This window comes from Mytilus edulis, chromosome 6 (assembly GCF_963676685.1).
Source record: "Mytilus edulis chromosome 6, xbMytEdul2.2, whole genome shotgun sequence".
NCBI classification, from domain to species: domain Eukaryota; kingdom Metazoa; phylum Mollusca; class Bivalvia; order Mytilida; family Mytilidae; genus Mytilus; species Mytilus edulis.
The window spans coordinates 30,404,286-30,429,200 of NC_092349.1; the positions used below are offsets into that span (position 1 = coordinate 30,404,286).

Consider the following 24,915-nt stretch of genomic DNA (forward strand, 5'->3'; position numbering starts at 1 on the left):
TTGATGATCTTTTTTGCTGTTTACAGTTTATCTTTATCTATAATAATATTCAAGATAATGACCAAAAACTGCAAAATTTCCTTAAAATTACCAATTAAGTGGCAGCAACCCAACAATGGTTTGTTTGATTCATCTGAAAATTTCAGGGCTGATAGATCTTGACCTAATGAACATGTTTACCCCTTGTCAGATTTGCTCTAAATGCTTTCGTTTTTGAGATATAAGCCAAAAACTGCATTTGACCCCTATGTTCTATTTTAAGTAACGGCGGCCATGTTTTTTGACGGATCAAAAATCGAAGCGCACATTTTGTGCAGGATATACTAAGGAACAATCATGTTAAGTTTCATTCAAATCCATTCAGTAGTTTCAGAGGAGAAGATGTTTGAAAAATTGTTAACGACGACGACGACGACGACGGACGCCAAGTGATGAGAAAAGCTCACATGGCCTTTTAGGCCAGGTGAGCTAAAAATGAGAACATGGGCCACAATATATAAAGAGAAAAGTAGAGGCATAAAATATAAAAATATTGAGAAAGAAGAGAAAAGATTTTAAATAATTAAATAATAGATATTGAAAATATTACCCATCCAGAGCCTCATAAATTATGGAAATAATAAATAAATACAATGTTACTGGCCGTATGTTATATTATAGTGAATGTTGATTGATAATGACTGCAGTGAGAAAATTCATTTCAAACAATGTCAGAATAAAGAAAATTCATTTCAAACAATGTCAGAATAAAGAAAATTCATTTCAAACAATGTCAGAATAAAGAAAATTCATTTCAAACAATGTCAGAATAAAAAAAAATCATTTCAAACAATGTCAGAATAAAGAAAAGTGTTAAGTATAAACTCAACATAAAAAAGTTGTGGCATAATCATATTTAGACACCAACCAACAATGTAAGTAAATCAATACTTTTTGTACAATATGAATTAAAAAAAATAAAAAATCAACCAACTTGGGCATTTATATTTATAAATTGTAGCCAAAAGACAATAACTGATTAAAAAACTTAATTCTATATGCACACATTATACAGCTGTAACTTTTTCATTACAGTGAAAATAAGACAAATTATCTCCCCTTATTTGCACAAAGCATTGTGTAGTTGTTTTCCACAAATGTGAAAATAATTAAACAATTGTCATATTCTGTTTTTATAATATCAACCCTGCCTTATATTTGAATTGCACATATTGTTATCAACCATAATTCTCACTCAAAAAGTTTCTTGAAAGAAATAAAAGAGTGAAAAAATGTCAGTACTTGAACTTATATTATAATTAATAAGTTATTGCCTCTTGAAAATTGTATGTCTAAATAAATAATAGAGTTTTAATTTTTCTTCAAATTATAATGATTTTCTTTGTAAAAATAAAGCATAAAATCTGTGTACATCATTTTGTCACTAAATCAATAATAAATAAATGTATAGTACAACAAATTCTGAACTTCAATTAACAACATAAGACTGTTTCACTACCATATCACAATCTATGTTGCCATAGTCACTAGGATGATAAGTAATGTTGTCATAGTAACTAGGATGATAAGTAATGTTGCCATAGTAACTAGGATGATAAGTAATGTTGTCATAGTAACTAAATTTACTGATATCATTAATCAATCTGTTATCTATACTGTTATGGTAACTAGGCAGTGAAATGTGTTGTCATGGTAACATGAAATCAATCTCATTAGATTATTCCTGTCATTGTCATGGTAACTGGACATCCCTCCATTCAGACCATGTCTGACCCCATATTGTCATGGTAGGTTGTGATAGTGTCAGGGTGATAATGAGGTCGTTGTACATATTTATGACCTGGTACACTTATTAAAGATGTTGGCTGGAAAAAATCATGTAAATAAAATTATACATTTATAGAGCAATCTATTAATCTTCTTATTGGTGCAATTTTTTATGATACTTTTTAATATCTGTATATTTCCTTTCATTGTTTGTTTGTTTTTTTGGGTCTTTTTTTTCTGTTTATAACTACTGAACCCATAGATACCATAAATTGATTAAATAAAAATTAGTCACAATTTTGGGACCACCATACAAGGGTAAAAGAATGAAAAGCAATGTCTTAATCTATTTAGTCGTCTGACAAAATAAGGAACAAATGATAGTTTGTAATTTTTGGGAGTCTGTTGTTGATGGGGCTGGTGTTTGACTGTTTTTGGTAATTATGTCACCCGATCGACAATGTCGGGTGACATATTGCTTTTCCTCTGTTTCTTTTTCTGTATTATTATTATTATACTTCCACCTAATTTTGTCCGCCCGCTTTCTCAGAGCCAAAAGTACCAATCCGAATGATGGTGCACTATAACAAGGAACCCTGACTCCCCAGAGTCTGTGCAAAATTGGAACTAAAAAATGGCTGCCATCACCATGGAAACGGAAAAATGGTGAAAAAATAAAATTTTGGAGTTCCTTGAATTATTTGAGAATGCTTAAGCTTAAAATCTTTAGATTTTAATACAATGTAGGTGCCCACTATATACAGGTTTTGGATGATTTTGGTATATTTTGGAACTGCTATGTTGCCATGGAAACTACACCAAAAATTTCAAAAATATGGAAATGCTCCAATTTTTTTGAAACTTTAGCATAACGATGAGCAACTTTGGTAGATGTGGAATTTGGCGTTGGAATTTCCAAAATGTCTGCCGTTTCCATGGAAACAATGCAAAAAGGTCAAAATGCTCCAAAAACTTCCGGGTTTGGTGAATAACTTTGGTATGCTTGAACCTAAAATCATCAAATTTTTATGCAATATAGTTGTCCACTATATACAGGTTTTGAATGATTTTGATAATCATTGGAACTACTATGTTACCATAGATACAGGAGCAAAAATTTCAGAATGCTTCAAAATTGATGAAACTTGATATGATTGTTAACTGTCAAGTCTAGATATGACTTTTGAAGTTGGAATTTCCAAAATGGCCACGGTTGCCATGGAAACTGCAAAAATGTCAAAAATTCTCAAAATGGTTTTAACTTAATGAAATTTGATATTATTGGTAACTGACAAGTTAAGATGAGACTTTTGACTTTGAAATTTTAAAATGGCTGCCGTTGCCATGGAAACGGTATAAATGTGAAATACTTTAAAATGCTCTGAATATACTGAACATTTACAAAAAGATGAATAGCCATGCATATGTGTGCATTTACTGTTAAACAAGTTTGAAATGGCTGCCGCTTAGTGGCAATAGGGGGAAGGGTGACATCCGCTATTGCTTGCAATGGCAATTCTAGTTTCTATTATCCTTTCTATGCCTTACTAATACTTTACAATAAAATATCTACTATTTATCATTTTAATAACTGCTGCTTATTTCTATTTTCCAGCATATTTAAAATATACAAATAATTACCAAAGGTTCAATTTCTGGTTCTTGGTCGTAAGGTTTACTACTATCCTCCTCATTGAAATCTTCCTCATCACTGTTCAGTAGATTCATCATAGAGGGCGCCAGTTTCTCTTTCTGTCTGATTTTCTGGGTTAAGGTCAAATGATACTAGCAAACAATTTTGTATTACTTACGAACATAAGTTTTAATAGTTTTTACCTTTACAAGCATTTCAATAAAAAAAATATTTCTCAACTGAATATTTGTATTTTTTTCTATTTTACAACCTAATTACTTGATCAGATTGTCATGTTTCTTTATCATATGAGCTGCATCAAAAAATAATCGACCTTATGCAAGTGTATGCATACATGTACATGTATAAGATTTTAATAGATTTTGGAACATTCAAATATGAATTCTAAGATGAATTTTGGTCAGTTTTATTTGGAAGAGCACATGATCTAAAACGAAAACAATTGTCCATACATCATGTTCATAAATGTCTGTCAAGTATTGTGCAAATAACATCAATATATTTATAGATTGAAAAAGGATACATTTGTTTAAGTGTTCTTTTGTTCGTCTTTTTTCGCGAGAAGAATTTTCTTGCCAACGCCATAAATTGTTTTCTTGATGCTACAACACAAATAAAATTTATTACCTTCAATATATTTATTGCTTGAAGTTCAAAAACATTGTAAACAGTAAACCACAAATAAAACATGATTTACTACCCTCCTTTCGAAGTATCATAGTCCAACAGACAGATCGATGGCTTTTCTGTTGGACTAGTCTATTCTTAAAGTAGGGTAGTTTACCTGACCTAACAATGACTTCACGGTTCAGCTAACAAGCAAGCTATCCAAAGATATTACCTTTGGCTACACACTCAATGGAATCCACTGTAATATCAATGGTTTGTATTTCTTTTTATCCCTCTACTGATAAGTAAATAATATGACATGCAATTATGCACATTCTCATCTTTGGTTCTTCTGTTTTTTGTTTCTGTGAATATTGGACCATTAATCAATCACAATACATCTCCTTTTTTTTTTTATATATTGTAAAGAATTAATATAAACCATGCATTTCGATTTTTGAGTGGTATTTATTGCTTGAACAAACATAGCATTTAATTTTTTTAGTTGTGAAAAAAATCTAAGATTGTTCTATGCCATTTTTTTTCAAGACTGTTCAATTAAAATAGATGTGGTAGGGTAGGAAAAGATTGTTTAAATTCCTTCAAAGCAAACAAACTTTCTTAATAGTATTTAGCAACATTAACAAAACAAACAACCTCAAATGAATGACCTATGACCTAGGTCCCAGGATCAACAATATAACTTCCCACATCTATTTCAATGGGTCTCTACATAAAACAGCAAACTTTCATGTTTTTGTGGTAAAATTTAAAAAGAAACAATTTAACAACATTTATGACTAGGAAAATACATGTTTTACTCCTATTTGACTAAAATACAAAAATGCCATGAAATAATTTTTTTTTGAGGCACAAAGGGTTTCATACCTCCTCCCATATCTTTCAGTTTATGTCTTAATTCTGCATCATCATCTCCTTGTGGTATTGGCTGACTGAAAGGGAAGGCATCTAACTGCTGTTGTCTATCATCTCCATAACCTTCTATAGAAACTGAAAAATAAAAAAGTAACCATGTTAAGTGCATTTCTCAATCTTCTTTTGTTAGTCCTCTCCATTAACAAATAAATGCTGAAGTTTTAACAATGGTTAATAACCATAAAACTAGTTTCAGATGTCTGCCTTCACTAGAAATTAAATGCTGAAGTTTTAACAATGGTTAATAACCATAAAACTAGTTTCAGATGTCTGCCTTCACTAGAAATTAAATGCTGAAGTTTTAACAATGGTTAATAACCATAAAACTAGTTTCAGATGTCTGCCTTCACTAGAAATTAAATGCTGAAGTTTTAACAATGGTTAATAACCATAAAACTAGTTTCAGATGTCTGCCTTCACTAGAAATTAAATGCTGAAGTTTTAACAATGGTTAATAACCATAAAACTAGTTTCAGATGTCTGCCTTCACTAGAAATTAAATGCTGAAGTTTTAACAATGGTTAATAACCATAAAACTAGTTTCAGATGTCTGCCTTCACTAGAAATTAAATGCTGAAGTTTTAACAATGGTTAATAACCATAAAACTAGTTTCAGATGTCTGCCTTCACTAGAAATTAAATGCTGAAGTTTTAACAATGGTTAATAACCATAAAACTAGTTTCAGATGTCTGCCTTCACTAGAAATTAAATGCTGAAGTTTTAACAATGGTTAATAACCATAAAACTAGTTTCAGATGTCTGCCTTCACTAGAAATTAAATGCTGAAGTTTTAACAATGGTTAATAACCATAAAACTAGTTTCAGATGTCTGCCTTCACTAGAAATTAAATGCTGAAGTTTTAACAATGGTTAATAACCATAAAACTAGTTTCAGATGTCTGCCTTCACTAGAAATTAAATGCTGAAGTTTTAACAATGGTTAATAACCATAAAACTAGTTTCAGATGTCTGCCTTCACTAGAAATTGCTCCAATAGAAAAACACGTATATTGTTTATACAGTTTTCAGTTCAATTGATGATAGGAAGAACAAATATATGTTGACAGGGTATTAAGTGACTAAGTCTCTAGGTTACAGATTAGATGATTAAGGTATGGATCAATAATACACTCTTTATTTTTACCTCTATCATCATCATTAAAAGACAGTCTAACATCAGAGGCTGCAGCTAGTGGTACTTCAGCTGACCAGTCATGTCTGTCTTCCTGTTGGGGGATGGGAAGAAGTCGAGGTACCTCTGGTACTTCATGTGACTTTTTCCACACTTCTAACTGCTCTGTAAGAGGAGCATGCTTCCGACTTTCGGTAGATTCACGGCTTGGTGATTTCTTCTTCCGCTCTGATTTACTCTGATTCCTGATTCGTTCTGCAATAATGGATAATTGGATATAAAATTAAAATTGATAGTTATACCTTTATGTCTCACATACTACAACAAAAGTCCCCAGACGAGGCAAAAATCATCCAATCTAACAATTAGCAAGGAGAGAGGATATATGTTGATAATTAAACACAAAATTTGGTGATTGCATTCATGTATGTTTTGGTGAATCAGTTTAGTTGTACTGTAATACCCATATTTTGACATTATCCATATTCTGAAACATTTTGACATTAACCATATTCTGACATTATGAATTTACTATATAAAAGGACAACAAATTTATGTGGTGCGACTTTCTCTCATACCTTTTTCTAATGTCTGCATGAATTCCTCATTCCCTCTGAGTTCCTGTAGGAATTCACTGTTCTGTAACATAATGGCAAGTCTCTCATCCTCTAAATATTGTGACATTTCAGGGTCGGCATTCATTACAGCCGTACGACGTCGCCTCTCGTTCTCCTTCATTTTCTTATCTAGCATTCCTTGCGTAAACTCGTGTGAAGATATTATCTGAAAATATTTCAATTGAAGTTATACTTTACGGCATTTGACACTCAGTCTTATTTTGATTAGAACCTTTGTTTTCTTTCTTCAATTTATCAAATATACAGATAATATAAAGGCTCAAATTGAAACTTGAAATCATCAATCCTCTTTTCTGAAACTGTTTGGCAAATCTGAACTGAACTTGGAGGAATTTTACATATAGATTTCAACTAAAATTCTTCATTCTCTCATGTGAACGAGCAAGGATCTGCCCAGCTTAATAGGCATGTAGTTTTGTCAATGGAAATATAGAGCAATTAAACATTAGTTAACAATATACATATTAAAACAGATATTCATGGTAGATCCAGGATCAACATAATTAACTGTTGAGTTATTTGATTTTTTTATCTATAAACATGATCAAGTGTTATTGTGACCTTTATTTTAAACTTTTGACCCTCTGCCCTTGAATCCTACATGTAGCTACAACATTGTACACTCTTGGTGAACAAGTCAGATTCATGTCAAATTAAAGATTCTAGTGATACAGATCTAACATGTTCTACCGTGGATTCATGTCAAATTAAAGATCCTAGTGATACAGATCTAACATGTTCTACCGTGGATTCATTTATTTTCGAGGATACCAATTTTTTCGTTGATAAGGTTAAAGTTGCATTTTCGAGGATATTTGATTTCAAGGTTTTGCCAAAGTCTGTCTCAATGCCAATAGAAGATTTTTTTCTTCGTTGATCATTTAATTTCGTGGTTCACCTGTACCAATGAAATCCACGAAAACTAGAATCGAACGAATATTAATAAATCAACAGTATAAACTTACTAATGATTGACTTGTTAAAGGCATTCCTGTACCCCTAGTTCTAAGTAACGGTTCGATAGGCGACCTCTCACTCATGCTCCGAGACAGCTTTGTCTGTCTTGTACTTGTATCTTCTGTAAGAACACTTTGCGACAGTTTTTTCCTTTCACTACTTGATCTTGAACTAACATGTTTACTCCTTCTGTGGTGCACTCTAGGTTTTTCATTTAAGTCAATATTAGTGTCTAAAAATGACCTCGTTGTTTCCGAGGTAGGAATCAATCGTAAAAAGTCATCTGGCAAGTTACCAAGCATGGGTGGGTTCCAGTTACGGAAACCTGTTTTAACAGGTGTATTATGACCTGTTTTGACAGGTGTATTATGAGTCATCGTGGAAGACGGAGGTCGTTTAGGTTCTGTATTAGACAGAGACAGTTCATCAGTTTCTGGGTCAAACAAACTCTTACTACGTTGTGACCTGTGTGATTTTCTATGAGCTTTTGATGACATTGAATGAGACCGTGTCTTTGATGAGTTTTTACTCTCCTGACTAGATATAGGTGTTGTCCAGATGTTTGTTGACACAGCTTCAGTATAAGATGGTGGAGAATCTTCACTCCTATGCTCGTTATATAAAGGGCAATCATCTTCCACCTAAAAAATACAATTAAAAAAAATTATCATTCTAGCAAAGATGGTTATATACTACTGTAGCTAAATCTTCTAATATAATTAAATCAAGGCCTAAAATATTCAAAGGATATTACACAGTACATAGGTTGGTTCAGCTAGAATATTTGGTAGTACGGTAAATATTCTCGGTGAATGGTGATTGGTCATAGTAGGTAAATAACTCTGAAAAACTTCACAGCTGTACCAGCAGGGGTTAAAATATCCACTAGTCCGACGCCGGGGACTAGAACATTTACGCCTCGGGCAATCAAAACTCGTAACCTAATATGCCCGACGGACTAGTAACAAAAACTTATTGGTGTTTCCAAAATAGATAGCGGAAAATCCCTCCATTCCTATTCTATGATCTATCTTAGCCAATCAAATTCAATTACGTCATCTGGGATTCCAAACATTTTAGCTGGTTTGTACAGGTCCTGTTGTCCAGTTAAATGTACATGTTTAAACAAGAATGTGTCCTCAGTACACGAATGCCCCACTCGCACCTTCATTTTCTATGTTCAGTGGACCTTGACATTGGGATAAAAACTCTAATTTTGCATTAAAATTAGAAAGATCATATCATAGGGAACATGTGTACTAAGTTTGAAGTTGATTGGACTTCAACTTCATCAAAAACTACCTTGACCAAAAACTTAACCTGAAGCGTGACAGACGGACGAACAGACGGACAAACAGACGGACGCACAGACCAGAAAACATAATGCCCCTCTACTATCGTAGGTGGGGCATAAAAATAGAACAAATAACTCAGGGTGGCCCAGTATCATATATTGATCGCAATATTTCGTACTTTCAATATCGATTTCTCAGTACAGGGGGGTATTGTACATTGCTTCTGTCGAGATTTTTAATTAACTGTACCGGGGGTATTATTTATTGGTCTTGTTGGACAACTGTTGAACACAAAACAATACAACAAAATATTTCAAAATATTTTAGTACGGGCACCCCAGGAATTTTGTCAGTTTCAAAGCGAAAATCTGTAGATGAAAGGGGTACAGTACTAATGAGATTGAAAATTAATTCATCCCAAAATGCAAAATACAATTGGGAAAAGAGGAAAATAACATTTACAGTGACATGGCCAGAAAGATTTCCCTGGTCAAGGTCGGGTGTGGAACCGGGATGAAAAACCCGAGACCATGTTGTGCGAATATTGCGGGTGTTTTCCTGAGCATGCCAATAGAAGGTTTGCCTTGTATTTGGGGACAACAAATACAAGAATTAAACCACTTGTTTCACACAATAAAACCAATGAACATATTATCTGTGCCAGAAAATATTTAAGGACCCATGGTACTACAACGGATAAAAATTCGTAAGGGTTCCACGGAACCCGGTGTCTCGCCTACTTTTTCTGTTAATCGCAGACTCAACAAAAATGAGGAAAAACATCAATAAAAATTTCCCTCACAATACTGTCTTTTGATTGAAAGAAGCTTCCAAGTTTGGTAAAAAAATCCAGGATAGTTTATGAATCTAAAAATTGTTTTATAAACTTTAACTGCAGACTGTATGTAATGTTAACTGGAAGAAAAACTAAGTCCATTTATAAGTAAAATACGGAAAAAATGATTTTTTTTTTTACAAAATTTACTTCTGAATAATATCTTATGATCAGAAATAAGCTTTTGTCTAAGTTTGGTAGAAATCCAGGATAGTTTAAGAACATTATAAAATTTTAAAAACTTAAACCACAAAGTCCATTTATAAGTAAAATACGGAAAAGTGGAAATTTATTTTTACAAAATTTTCTTCTTGATACTATCTTATGATCATAAACAAGCTTCTGTCCAAGTTTGGTACAAATCAAGGATAGTTTATGAAAGTTATTAAAATTTTAAAAACTTTAACCACAGAGTGAATGTAATGTTTCCTCGCAGAAAAAACTAAGTTCATTTATAAGTAAAATACGGAAAAGTGGAAATTTATTTTCATACATTGTAACATTTTCTTCTTGATACTATCTTATGATCATAAACAAGCTTCTGTCCTAGTTTGGTACATATCAAGGATAGTTTATGAAAGTTATTAAAATTTTAAAAACTTTAACCACAGAGTGAATGTAATGTTTCCTCGCAGAAAAACTAAGTCCATTTATAAGTAAAATACGGAAAAAATGGAATTTTATTTTTACAAAATTTACTTCTGGATACTTTCTTATGATCATAAACAAGCTTCTGTCCAAGTTTGGTAGAAATTCAGTATAGTTTAAGAAAGTTATTAAAATTTCAAAAACTTTAACCACAGAGTGAATATTTGTGGACGCCGCCGCCGACGACAACGACGAAATGTAGGATCGCTTAGTCTCGCTTTTTCGACTAAAGTCGAAGGCTCGACAAAAATGAAGTAGTATAATGTCTCCTTTAAAACATGACACCCACCCTGTATTATGCAGCAAACTCTGATTTGTAAGGCATACTTGGGCTAGCAGTTCTTTAAACAGGGCTAGTAAAATCCTGCTGCCAATAAGTCCTGGGCTAGTTAGCTGTAACAACAAATTTTAACCCCTGACCAGTCAATACCTTATTCAAAGTTAGGTGTTTTTCGCTGATATGCGATATATGTTTATTTCTGTTTAAGTGTTGTTATTAGGTCATTCATCACTTTTTTTTATTCATGATTTATTTGTTTTGATGTTGATTTTTTTCCCAAGTGGTGTCCTCTATATTTGTAACATTTAATTTTATGATTTTCTCTTATATCTTGGAAAGATCTACAAGGACATTTTTCATTGTATGAAAAAAAAATCTGATTTGGCCATTTGCCATGTGGTTTTTCAGTACAGCTGTCATTTCAAATTTAAAAAAGAAAAGAAAAAAAAAGTAAGAGTAACAAAAGATGTAGAGTCCTTTTCACAAAAAAACTTACAGCTAAGATTAATCTTAAGTCATGAACAATTCAGTATTCTTACGACCGATCTTAGTCCTAAGTTATTTAGTGAAACCAATTCCTGATGAGATCTCTATTGGGGATTCCCCTCCTTCTGTATAGTGTATACATACTTACTGCAAATCAAAGACCAGGAAGGGTCTCTATTGGGGATTCCCCATCTTCTGTAACTAAACTTACTGCTGATATCAGATCAGGAGGAATATCTATTGGGGATTCCCTGCCTTCTATATCTATACTTACTGCTGATATAAGATCAGGAGGGATCTCAATTGGGGATTCCCGACCTTCTGTTACTATACTTACTGCTGATATAAGATCAGGAGGGATCTCAATTGGGGATTCCCTGCATTATGTATCTATACTTGCATGTACTGGTGATATAAGATCAGGAGGAATCTCAATTGGGGATTCCCTGCATTCTGTATCTATACTTACTGCTGGTATAAGATCAGGAGGGATATCTATTGGGGATTCCCTGCATTCTGTATCTATACTTACTGCTGATATAAGATCAGGAGGGATTTCAATTGGGGATTCCCTACCTTCTGTATTTATACTTACTGCTGATATAAGATCAGGAGGGATTTCAATTGGGGATTCCCTGCCTTCTGTATCTATATATAAATTGGTGATAAAAGATCTGATGGGATCTCAATTGGGGATTCCCTGCTTTCTGTACATTTGTACATATATATAAATTGGTGATATTAGATCTGATGGGATCTCAATTGGAGATTCCCTGCCTTATGTATCTATATATAAATTGGTGATATAAGATCTGATGGGATCTCAATTGGGGATTCCCTACTTTCTGTACCTATATATAAATTGGTGATATAAGATCTGATGGGATCTCAATTGGGGATTCCCTGCCTTCTGTTACTATACTTACTGTTGATATAAGATCAGGAGGAATCTCAATTGGGGATTCCCTGCCTTCTGTTACTATACTTACTGTTGATATAAGATCAGGAGGGATCTCTATTGGGGATTCCCTGCCTTCTGTATCTATACTCATTGTTAAAAGCTGATCGATTGTTGAATCTACAGCCCCATCATTTGCCCTAAGTACTGCCTCAATAATCTCACAATCCATTGTAGGGAACATTGTTTTGAAATCAGCCATTGCCTGATCAAAGTCCAACTGTTTGGTTGGTCGTGATTTGGTTTTACTTTTTTCTGCATTGCTATGGGTACGATGATGATGGTGATGGGGTCGATGGCCGTCCACGGTAGTAACTGCTGTCTCTGTCATGTTGTTTGGTATAAATTCATTATCTGGTGGAGATGGTTGATTTCTCCGACTGCTACGTCTACTACTCGGCTTGTGTTGCTGTGCGTCTGCTGTCGCCATCTGGTGTTAGTTTGTTCCTCTCTCTATCTTTATCATATCATTATCTTAAAACACCTATAAAAGAAATAGAAAGAATATAAAATTCTTAAGGAATACGTAAATCTAATTTTATAACTGTTAAATGCTATTTATTGTGACAAGCTAATATTACATGTACCTCAAGTTTTATCATTGCACAATATATTATAACTAATTTTATCTTAATTGTTTGATTTTAAATTATCTTGAAATTTTTGTTTTTGTTTCAGAAGTGGAGGGGAAACAAACTATATACATGTATAATGCAAATAAGTGAAATAAAATTAAATATTGATTAAAAATCTTATTCCTGTCTTTTTTTTTTTTTTAAAGTAAGTTTTATTACAGTTATGTTGTGCGAAAATTTATTATCCAGAGAGAAAAAAATCAAAATAAAAGGTTTCTGCCTTATTTCTTTTTCTTAGCCTTATTTCCACCTAAGCATGCTAAGCTTTGTCTCTCCCAAATAACTGAATGATAAAACTTACAATACTACATGTAATTCCATATTAATCCTACAAGTACTTATATTGACAATGAACCTAGAGCGTTGACCTTTACATCAAGGAAATGTTTCATTCAGTAGGTGAACTATGTACATTTGTACGAGGGTAGGACAAACATTTATTGTCTGGTATCACTTTCTCTAACTTTAGGATCAATTGAGACTTAAACTTTTTCATCATTGTCTCATCTTATTTTTTTATACTGTTTGTGTCTCATGGAGATATGCTTATTCATGTTATTGGTAATGTTATTTGAACAAAAATTTGATTGTGTAATTTAAATGTGGGGTACCCCATTTCTACCCTCAGAAATGTCAGATATATATATATGAATGGAAAGATTCATGAATCATAATATTTTCTTCCTGTCTAAATATTTAATCTAGGATGGAAGGGAAGAATTTTAAGTATCACAACTACTTTTTACCATTCATTACAATGAAGACTGCACTTGTTGTTTTTAAGTACATGTACTTCATTTTGGTCCACTTTCATTGGCATTTATTTTTGTATAATTCTAATGTTGTATAAAAAGTTTTTTCCATTCATGATTGGTGAATGTCAAGGAAACCAAAATTTTTGTAGCTGTTTTAACTGGTTTAGTTAAATTCCCAGACAGGCTTGATTGATCTTCAAGTGCTGATTGAGTTTTTGATCAAGACATACACGTACATTTATATATATTCAAATGCATTTTTAATTAAGAGAATTTTCAAAAATAAATTTTACTTTGGCAGAGGTAATTGCATAAACCTCAAATAAAAGAGGGAGAGTTATAGATCAATATATTCTGACTAGAAGTAGGAAAAGTTTTGGTGTAGACTGGCATGTCATACAGCACAAAAATAATCAGCCCAATTGAATTAAACATGTAAGTGTACATGTAGACCACCAAAAGGTCTTTTAATGCATGATATTCCATGTATTCTTTAGTAAAATAGAAGATTTAATTATAGTTTTTAAATTCATGCAAAAAGTAATCTACAAATGTATATTGTACATGTACAATGTTCAAATTCCAATTGATATTTGACACCTTTTTGATAAAGATTGATTTTTTTTTTACAACTACTACCTATTTAGTTATTTATTTATTTACAATTCCTGTTATCAATACCATGATTTGCTTTTATTGTAACCTTCTAGTTATCACTGGTTATAAATAATTTCTGTCATACATGTAATTACGATTTCACACTTAGATCATTCTTGTTTATCTTTTATTTTCTTGTTCATGTTGTTTATCTTTTGACCTGTGTATGAGATTATTAAGATGTGCTAGCGTGTAATAAGTTTACCTGTAAATCAACTGCTATCTTTTGTTGTCACAAAAAAAATCATTAAGAAATAAAAAATTTGACATTGGAAGTAAAAAAGAATTGCATGATAAATTATGCCAAAGCCTTGCCACTGAGGCTGAATTTCAATGTTGAATTGTTCTTTAAAGCTTAAGGTAGTCCGAGATTACTCGTCTAACGGCTGTATTGCTGTCCCACTCCCCAAGATTGTCTGGCAATACAGCTGTTGGACGTCAGACTCAGAGTAATCTTTTAAATGAGTTCAAATACAAAATAAAATGAGTTTCACTTTAAAAGCTTGCATGTCAAAAGATTAAGAGCCCTTACACTTTACACATGTTACACAATGATGTACATCATGTACATGTAAACATCAAAATCAGGTGGGGAACCAGAATTTTGAAAAAGGGGAGGGATATCAAGAAAAATCAACGTATGAAAATGGTGAAAAATAAAGTAAATTATCAAATGTTGCTAAATAATTGCACCAAAATCAGGCGTGGATCCAGCCATTTTAAAAAGGGGGTCCAACTATATGCTCCCATTCAAATGCATTGATCATCCAAAAAAAGGGGGGTTCCAACCTCCAGAACTCCCCTGGATCCGCCAATGAAAATTAAATTCAAGTGTATTTTTGATTTTACACCTCACTGACTGGGATAAACATGATAACTAGAAGAATGCTGGGGGTAAATTTAATTTGACCAGTATTTTATTGGAGACAATGTTATTTAAACAGAATTACATTGGAAAAATTAAATTTTGATACACATAAAAATAAAAGATAAATAACCTACCTCGTACATTCGTATCTGAATATATTTGTAAACAAAACTGACATTTACAAACGTTAAACAATTCAATCACTTTTACACTATTGATTTAAACAGTGATATAAAAACAGGAATTAACTATTATAGCGAAAATGTAACTCATAACAAACATCAAAGAAATATTTCGAAAGTGTGTCAAGATGAAGGATGGGCTTTTCCAATTATTCTTCTGTATAAAATTAACCTAAATTATCCTTACTATTTATCTTACTGTGATTTCACATCTTTTTCCCAAAATAATGATGAAATGGTCATTTTATAATCGTCTGTAGCAATAGTAAGCTTGTAAAGTATTTTTTCAACCACCTGCTGCGGTCAAGCAACCGGAAGTCCACTTGTAAACACAAGATTGTACTGGTTCACCCAAGTGTTTAATGCAGTGCAATTTTACTATAAATCACGTGTTGATAATACATACATTGATTCAATGTTTTCATCATGGCTGGATCAAGAATTGATAAATTTTCAAATATATTTGCAAGGTTATCTATTTATAATTATATATATTGCATTGACAGCCATCACAAGACTACACAGATGACAAAAAAAAAAACTTAAATGCGCATTTTTATGCAAATGATGAGGAGAATATCTTATCTTATACATCAAAGCTTATAAAAATATTTGTAGTTTTATAGAAATTACAGTACTTTTACTTCTAAAAGTATTTATAAAGAAAGAGTATAAAACACCTTTCCTTCTAACTGAATCATTACCGTGGTTGGCATTACACAGGCACTTATTTCTATCAATGACAAGGTCGACTATCATAACTATCCAGTATCAGGTGGATCAGGCACCAAGACATTTCGTCCCAAGTCTATTATATATATACGCCTTAATATAAGACAAATTACTTATTCACTTGCATTTATGAAAAATGTCAGCCGATCGCGAAATTCTGTTATATGCTGATTTCTCAGTTGTCAATCCCAGTAAAAGTTGCTTTTGTTGTCAGAAACCTCTGTAGCAATTCTACCCAAGTATGTCAATCCTGGTTATTGCGTCTACCTACCCCAAATTGATAGATAGATACTTGAATCAGCAAAAATGATCAGCAAGACAAGATCTACAATTATGACTATAAATATAGCAGAAATTGTCTAGACAACTCCTTATTGGAGTCATTGCTCTTTCATAACAATATTTTATACCATTGTTGAGGGGGATAGGACCTTTATCGGGACTCCAGGATCAGGTGTTTTTAAGCTCGGGATTGACACTTTCGGGATCCAGGAATTCTTTTTTCGAATTTAGGGACCTCAGGATTTCGTGTTTTTAAGCCCGGGAATTTTCGGGATCTTGTGTTTTTAAGCCCGGGATCAGGACCCCTGCTACACCGTCTCATTGTTTTTTTGCCTTTTGCCTTATATGATAAAATTTATGATACATAAATAGACAGTTTACAGGGCTTTCCATTGAAGCCGGTAGCCGGTGGAAATCCACCGCTTACGGTGGCTTCAAGTGCCGGCTACTTCACTGCCAAAAATATAAATTCAAAAAGAAAAAAATATCTTTTTCAAATGTTTACCGAGAGATGTATATTGTCGCAAAGTCACGGTCACGATAAACAAGGATGAAAAGTCAATGTTTACCTTGGGCTAAACATAGTTCACATGAATTCAGGTCACTGATTGGTTGTCTATTTAAAGTCAGAATGCATCGTTTCTTTTCAAAGATAACAAGAGAGACGTTCCGGTGGTCATTGAACGATAACAATAGAGACGTTCCGATGGTCATTAACTCGTTGGCTTTTTTTGGCTTTTAAAACGTGAAGACAATCAGATAGGATGACAATCTTATGTTATGGAATAATATTAGTCAAATTAAAGAAAGTGTAGTACATCATATTGTTCAGAATCTGGAAAACAGTATCTTTTCAAGTCCATTTTTCAAAGCACACATGGTGTTCAGAGAATCAAGGTCAAAAACAAAAGTAGAATATTGTAGGAATTTAATACACCAATAAAATTATTTGATTTGATTTGATTTGATTTATTGTCGACTCGACCTCAAATAAATAAAATTTCCAAATGATTTATGTATCTGACTTATTGAATAGTTTACAAAAAAAAAGAGAAAATCAGAGGATATATCAATTTTCTGTCAATGCTTGAGAAATAATTTTATGATTTAAATACGCGTAACAGTCTTTAGAGAGAAAAGGGGGGGGGGGGGGGGGGTCATTTGTTTACAAATGCACGTAGTTATGCAAAATAAATCGATCAAGATTTCTAACAAACCGGATGATTATTTAAATAAAACTCCTTTAAAAGTAAATGAATTTTAAGCATAAGGTAATGAAAATAAAAAACTCTTTTGTGTTTAGAGCAAAAACTAAAGAAGATAGAGCATGTAAAGAGAAACTAAACAAATTAAATGATTAGAAATACAAGATCAACAAAACAGAGACTTTTATCATGAATTCTATTCTTGTCAACAATGGTCAAGGGTGTACTTTGTTGAATATACACATAGACAAAAGTGACCAAAACATGCTCTTTGGAGCCTCTCTATACAGTTAGTAAACCCCAAACCTAAGGTACAAGGACAGCTAAAATAGAAAAAGGCTATACTATAGATAACACAGTTTATTGTCGAGCCTGCAACTTTTGTTGCAGAAAGCTCGACATAGGGATAGTGATCCGGCTGCGGCGGCGGCGTTAGCTAACTTTTTAAAAGCTTTATATTTTAGAAGGTGGAAGACCTGGATGCTTCATACTTTTTATATAGATGCCTCATGTTACGAAGTTTCTGTCAGTCACATGTCAAATGTCCTTGACCTCATTTTCATGGTTCAGTGACCACTTGAAAAAAAAGTTCAGATTTTTTGTGTTGTTGAATTCTCTCTTATTATAAGTAATAGGATAATTATATTTGGTATGTGCGTACCTTGCAAGGTCCCCATGCCCGTCAGACAGTTTTCACTTGACCTCGACCTCATTTTATGGATCAGTGAACAAGGTTAAGTTTTGGTGGTCAAGTCCATATCTCAGATACTATAAGCAATAGGTCTAGTATATTCGGTGTATGGAAGGACTGTAAGGTGTACATGTCCAACTGGCAGGTTTCATCTGACCTTGACCTCATTTTCATGGTTCAGTGGTTATAGTTAAGTTTTTGTGTTTTGGTCTATTTTTCTCATACTTTATGCAATAGATCTACTATATTTGTTGTATGAAATGATTGTAAGGTGTACATGTCTAGCGGGCAGATGTCGTCTGACCTTGACCTCATTTTCATGGTTGAGTGGTCAAAGTTAAGTTTTTGAGTTTTGGTCTTTTTATCTAAAACTATATGCCATAGGTCAACTATATTTGGTGTATGGAAATATTTTATCATCTATATGTCAGTCGCGCAGGTTTTATTTGACCTCGACCTCATTTTCACGGTTCATTGCTCAGTGTTAAGTTTTTGTGTTTTGGTCTAATTTTCTTATTTTTCTTATACTATAAGTAATAGGTCAACTATATTTGTTGTATGGAAGCATTGTTAGCTGTACATGTCTGCCTGGCATGGTTCATCTGACCTTGACCTCATTTTCATGGTTCATTGGTCTTTGTTTAGTTATCTTTGTTAATGTTAAGTTTATGTGACAGTTTTTAATAAAGCTTTATACTTAGAACTATCAACATAATATCAATGATTAGTAAAGAAGGCGAGACATTTCAGCGTGTGCACTCTTGTTATTATTTTCAGAGTGGAAGGAATGATACGTTCAGGAGCTATGAAATATGAAGACAAACCAATCTGGTTTAATGTATATAAAGCATTTCCTCCAAAAGTAAATCCAACTTTTACCAGGAAAGCCCCAGAAAATCAACAAGTTGTTAATATACTCTACCCAGAAGATCTAGTCAGAGCGTAAGTTACTTATACAGATGGTTATAATACGAATTTAAAGCATTAAAATATTAACAATACATGTTTTACCGCACATTTCAACACCTAATGTCTCTTCAGTGATGCCTTATATGATAAAAATCACAAAAATGATCAGCAAGGCAAGATCTTCTCACAAATAACACCAATAAACTACTGTTTGCGTCTAATTGGAGAGAAACTGTTACTTCTGAAGAAGATAAAAAACTTGTCTGTCACCCTATTTTACACATTATTATTAGTGGGTCTCATTGGGGTCTAAGCGTGACGCGGGATTGCCGAATTTTTTGTAAACGTGACATGTGAAAGTCAAATTATTGTGCCGTGAAAACGGGAAATGAAGTCTAGGGGGACACGGGAAAGTACAAAAAAATGAGAATTGCTTACGTAAATAGTGTAAGCGGGATACGGGAATCTGACAAAACAAGCGGTATCCGGGATCAGAACCCCCAACCCCTTATTACTGTTTTCAAATTTAGATTACTGGACTGGGAGTATCTTATATGAAGAATGGATCTTAAAATGCTTTTACAAGAATATCAACATTTCATTTTCAGGAAATATTATGCAGTATATGGCAGCAAAAAATCACAAGAAGTAGTAGACTTAACAGAAAAGGAAACACCCACCCAGTGTCAAAGGTCAGTTGATTGTAGAAGTAATACATTTTACAAAAGTACTCAAATCTGAAGAAGTAAATATGTCATCTTAAAAGTATTAATTTCTCATGAACGAATAAAATCTCAAGAAGTAATCAAATCTCAAGAAGTAGTCAATAAATCTCTGAAAGTAATCAAATCTCATGAAGTATTTATCTAATCTCATGAAGGAATCAAATCTCATGAAGAAATTTAATCTCACAAAGTAATCAAATCTTATGAAGAAACCAAATCACAGGAAGAAATTAAATCTCATGAAGTAATCAAAACTCACTAAGTAATCAAATCTTAAGAAGAAATCAAATCTCATGAAGAAATCTAACCTGAAGAAGTAATCAAATATTGTAAATTAAATTTCAATAAGTAATCAAATCTCACAAAGTTATCAAATCTCATGAAGAAATCAAGTCTCATGAAGAAATCAAATCTTATGAAGTAATCAAATCTTAAGAATTAAAATCTCATGAAATATTCAAATCTAAAAAGTAGAAGATAAATCTCTAAAACTAATCAAGTCTCATGAAGTACTCGCATCTCAAGAAGTAAATACATCTACAAAGTAATCAAATCTGTGAATTAATCAAATTTTTAGAAGAAATTAAATCTCATGAAGTTATCAAATCTCGTGAAGAAATTCAAACTCAAGAAGTAATCAAATCTCGTAAATTAATCAAATTTCAAGAAGAAATCAAATCTCATGAAGAAATCCAACCTCAAGAAGTAATCAAATCTTGTAAATTAATAAAATCTCAAGAAGTAATCAAATATCGAAAATTAATAAAATCTCAAGAAGTAATCAAATCTCGGAAATTAATCAAATCTCAGGAAAAAAATAATCTCTCATGAAGGAATAAAATCTCAAGGAGCAATCAAATCTCAAGGAGTAATCAAATCAATACCTTTGTGTAATTCATGCCATAAATTCATTAGGTAGTTACTGTAAATTCAGGATTTAGTGCAATGTTTTTATATACATAGGAATAAAGAGACTGGGTGAGGATCGCAATAATATGATCTCACATTCTGATATATGGTACATACATGACATATATCTGGATTAAGATTATGCGGAAATTGATATAATTTATCTTTCATTTCTGTCCATTCTTAATAAATCACAATAATAAATGCAAGCAACAGTTTCTAAATATACTGTTATATTTTAAACATCAGTGAAAAATATGGGTAAAATACAAAGAAGGAAATAAAAAAGCCATAAGTCAGCCAAAAATAACAGAAAATACCATGGATAATTGTAAACAGAAAGACATCATTCCATAAAAACTATGCATTTACTTTTCTACATTGGCTAGAGGTATAGGGGGAGTGTTGAGATCTCACAAACATGTTTAACCCCGCCGCATTTTTGCGCCTGTCCCAAGTCAGGAGCCTCTGGCCTTTGTTAGTCTTGTATTATTTTAATTTTAGTTTCTTGTGTACAATTTGGAAATTAGTATGGCGTTCATTATCACTAAACTAGTATATATTTGTTTAGGGGCCAGTTGAAGGACGCCTCCGGGTGCGGAATTTCTCGTTACATTGAAGACCTGTTGGTGACCTTCTGCTGTTGTTTTTTTCTATGGTCGGGTTGTTGTCTCTTTGGCACATTCTCCATTTCCATTCTCAATTTTATTACACTAAAGAGGGGGAGGACAGAGGGGTACCCTTCTCCCTTCTCCCACTCCTCTTCTCCTTTCTCCTACCCCCGTTCTCCTTTCTCCCATTAGAATAAAACATCTCCTTTTGAGATGTTTTTTCTTGAAATATTAGAAAAAATTTTACAAGGAGAGATATTTTATTTTTTCTCCTTTCTCTCATTTCTCCTACCCCCTTTCTCCTTTCTCCCACCCCCTTTCTCCTTTCTCCTACCCCCTTTCTCCCTGTCTCCCTTACCCCTGTCCTCCCCCTCACTAAAGATTGAACAAAATGAACCCAGCAAAAAATTGTAAACTTTCTGATTGATCAGTAGCCAGCAGCTCTTTAATTTTCTCCAAATCACAAAAACTTTTTTAACAAGTGGACAAAATGTTTACTGGTCAACATTCAACATGTTAAATGAGTTTGATATCTTTGTTAAAAAAATATAGAATAACAAAAATACTGAACTCTGAGGAAAATTCAAAACAGGAAGTCTGTATAAAAGAATTTACTTTTTTCTTTCAGATTTGTAGATAAGTATTTTGAATTAAAGAGATCTGGTAGAGTAAGTGATGAAGATTTATTTAGACAAGCAGCTAATTACATGAGAACACAAGGTTTTAAACTGGAGTCAGAGGTGGAGAAGAAAGAACAGAAAGAATTAGTAAGCATACTACACTCCACCCTAATACTTGTATAGGTGTGATACCACCATTGGTTTTCACTAGTAGTCTTTGTTAAATTGGTATTTTTATGCCCCACTTACGATAGTAGAGGGGCATTATGTTTTCTGGTCTGTGCCTCCGTTAGTCTGTCCGTCCGTCTGTGTCTCCGTTCGACCGTCCGGTTAAAGTTTTTGGTAGAGGTAGTTTTTGAGGAAGCTGAAGTCCAATCAACTTGAAACTTAATACACTTGCTCCCCATGATATGATCTTTCTAATTTTAATGCCAAATTATAGTTTTGACCCCAATTTCATGGTCCACTGAACATAGAAAATGATAGTGCAAAGTTCAGGTTAAAGTTTTTTGTCAAGGTAGTTTTTGATGAAGTTAAAGTTACATCAACTTGAAACTTAGTACACATGTTCCCTATGATATGATCTTTCTAATTTTAATTCCAAATTAAAGTTTTGACCCCAATTTCACGGTCCACTGAACATAGAAAATGATAGTGGGAGTGGGTCATCCGTGTACTATGGACACATTCTTGTTCATAATATTGTGAACAATTTATCTGTTTTAGAAATGAAGAAATGTGCAGGGATAAAGTTTTATCCTGTTCAATACCACTGTCAAATTTTTACATCACATTTCATTGCATGTTAGATAATAACTATCATTGCAGAAATGTTGTACAAAACATAGAGAGTTTAAGGTTAAATTTGTTGATTTCGGTCTTCAAGGTCATTTATGACGGGACATTTCCGTTTGAATTATCATTATGTTTATTCTAATGCAATTATTTTGTATCAATGGTTCTGATTGGATGACAGTTAGCGTAAAATTCTCTATCTCCTTGTCTGTAACTAAGGAAGCCGACATTTTGAATTGTATTGACATGTAATTTCTACAATAATAAGCCAAAAAAACTCACATGTTGCACCTAAAAATCTTCTTTTTATCAAATTTTAATTCATTCTGAAGCAGCACAGAAGCCAGAAAACGCAAATTTAGTTTACCTGGCGACGCGTAGCGGAGACGTCCTTAAAGCTTCAAATACAATACAGTTATCTCTTAATTGTACAACTAAAATGCACTAATGGGAGTTGTAAATTGTAAGTTATATTACTACCACTGGGTAGCTATAGCTTACCATAATGGGTGAGCTGCCAGTCCTTGAAACTACCATCCGTCCAGTGTTATGATCTGCCAAGATTGTGATGATACTTTTCATACCCTCCTTCAATAGAAGGGGACATTATGTTTTCTGATTTGTGTGTCCATCACTAATGTAAGTCTGTCTGTTCTTTGATTTCCTCTATGTTTGAGCTTGAACTGTTTCAATTTGCCCATTTTAGATACAAATCAGACAAATCTTTTTGAAATTGTGTCATATTTTCTGAAATCCTTTCTCCTGAAGCTTAAATTGATATCAAGCAATGTTTTATTTTTGGTGAATTTAAAGAGGCAAATATGCCCCATAATGTTCCTTGTTCTATATATAAATGTGTCCCACACAAGGATTTGAATGCTGCTTTTACGGTTCACTATGAACATATGATGTTGTGAGTGGGGTATGGTTTACATACACTTGTTAATTGTTAATTTTCAGTTGTCATTGAAATTAAAGGGAAATGGGGTATCGTATCCCTTTAATTCTAAGACAGTATTTACATGAACATAATTAGAGGCTCACATTTATCAATCTTGGGATGAGAAATAAACAAAAATGTGCCCCAAGTACACTGATGCCCCGTCTATACTATCATTTTCTATGTTCAGTGGATTGTGAAAATGGAATAAAATCTCTAATTTGGCATTAAAATAAGAAATATCATATCATAGAGAACATGTTTACTAAGTTTCAAATTGATTGGACTTCAACTTCATCAAAAACTACCTTGACCAAAAACTTTAACCTGAAGCAGGATGGATGAACGGAAGAATGAAAAAACAACCAAACTATCGAATGAACGAACGAAGGAACAAACGGACGAACACATGAACAGATGCACAGACTAGAAAACATAAACATAATGTCCATAAATGGGGCATAATAAAAATGTCCATTCTATTTTATTGACATCTTTGTCCAAATGTTAAATTATCAGCTTCACTTTATAACAAAATTCAAGCTTATTTATATATATATCACGTTTGCCTGATTACTCAAATTATGATTTTTTATTTTTCAGCATAATATGGCACAAGAGATGTTTCCTAGTTAATGGTGTGTGTGGGTGCGTTTGTGCTAAAACTTTAAAAGTGACCTCATATAAATCAGATATCGATTAAAGAATGGACAGATACTGTCAAAACTAAGATAGGAAGAGTGTGGAGACTGTCAATAAAATTTTGTTAAATATCTATATTTTCATATCTTTTGATTTTGATAAAAAAAAATAATATCTGTGTGAGAGTCCAAAGTCCCTTAAGATATAATTTTGTTACTGATAACAGGGACATTGGAATATGAACTTTAGGATAGAAAAAAATAAATGTTATAAAAAATTAATAGTAAAATACAATGTTTGCCCGTCATTTAAAATTTTTGCAATGGGGTTGTCAATTTTCTTCAACTTTATATATAAAAACGAAGATGTGGTATGATTGCCAATGAGACAACTATCCACAAAAGACCAAAATGACACAGACATTAACAACTATAGGTCAACGTACAGCCTTCAACAATGAGCAAAGCCCATACCACAAAGTCAGCTATAAAAGGTCCCAATAAGACAATGCAAAACAATTCAAACGAGAAAACTAACGGCCTTATTTATGTAAAAAAAAGA

The 24,915-nt window shown here is 32.8% G+C and overlaps 2 protein-coding genes across 5 annotated transcripts; one reads left to right on the top strand and one right to left on the bottom strand.

The window, feature by feature from the left end:
• Window positions 1-1,354: 1,354 nt before the first annotated feature.
• Window positions 1,355-15,657, bottom strand: LOC139527464 (CUE domain-containing protein 1-like). 4 transcript variants are annotated; one of them, XM_071322935.1, is made up of 9 exons: window positions 15,481-15,657; window positions 12,228-12,680; window positions 7,703-8,335; window positions 6,678-6,882; window positions 6,112-6,354; window positions 4,919-5,041; window positions 3,945-4,023; window positions 3,409-3,523; window positions 1,355-1,865 (listed from the first exon to the last, which is right to left on the bottom strand). In XM_071322935.1, the coding sequence occupies exons 2-9, from the start codon at window positions 12,624-12,626 to the stop codon at window positions 1,758-1,760; spliced, it is 1,905 nt and encodes a 634-aa protein (XP_071179036.1). In that variant the 5' UTR covers window positions 12,627-12,680; window positions 15,481-15,657; the 3' UTR covers window positions 1,355-1,757. The 4 variants fall into 4 exon arrangements, with proteins under 4 accessions (XP_071179036.1, XP_071179037.1, XP_071179039.1 ...); XM_071322936.1 differs by having other exon boundaries at window positions 15,493-15,624; XM_071322938.1 differs by lacking the exon at window positions 15,481-15,657 and adding an exon at window positions 15,246-15,415.
• Window positions 15,625-24,487, top strand: LOC139527465 (small ribosomal subunit protein mS23-like). The gene is made up of 5 exons (XM_071322939.1): window positions 15,625-15,763; window positions 18,981-19,145; window positions 19,721-19,804; window positions 21,986-22,124; window positions 24,316-24,487. The coding sequence occupies exons 1-5, from the start codon at window positions 15,720-15,722 to the stop codon at window positions 24,346-24,348; spliced, it is 465 nt and encodes a 154-aa protein (XP_071179040.1). The 5' UTR covers window positions 15,625-15,719; the 3' UTR covers window positions 24,349-24,487.
• Window positions 24,488-24,915: the final 428 nt, after the last annotated feature.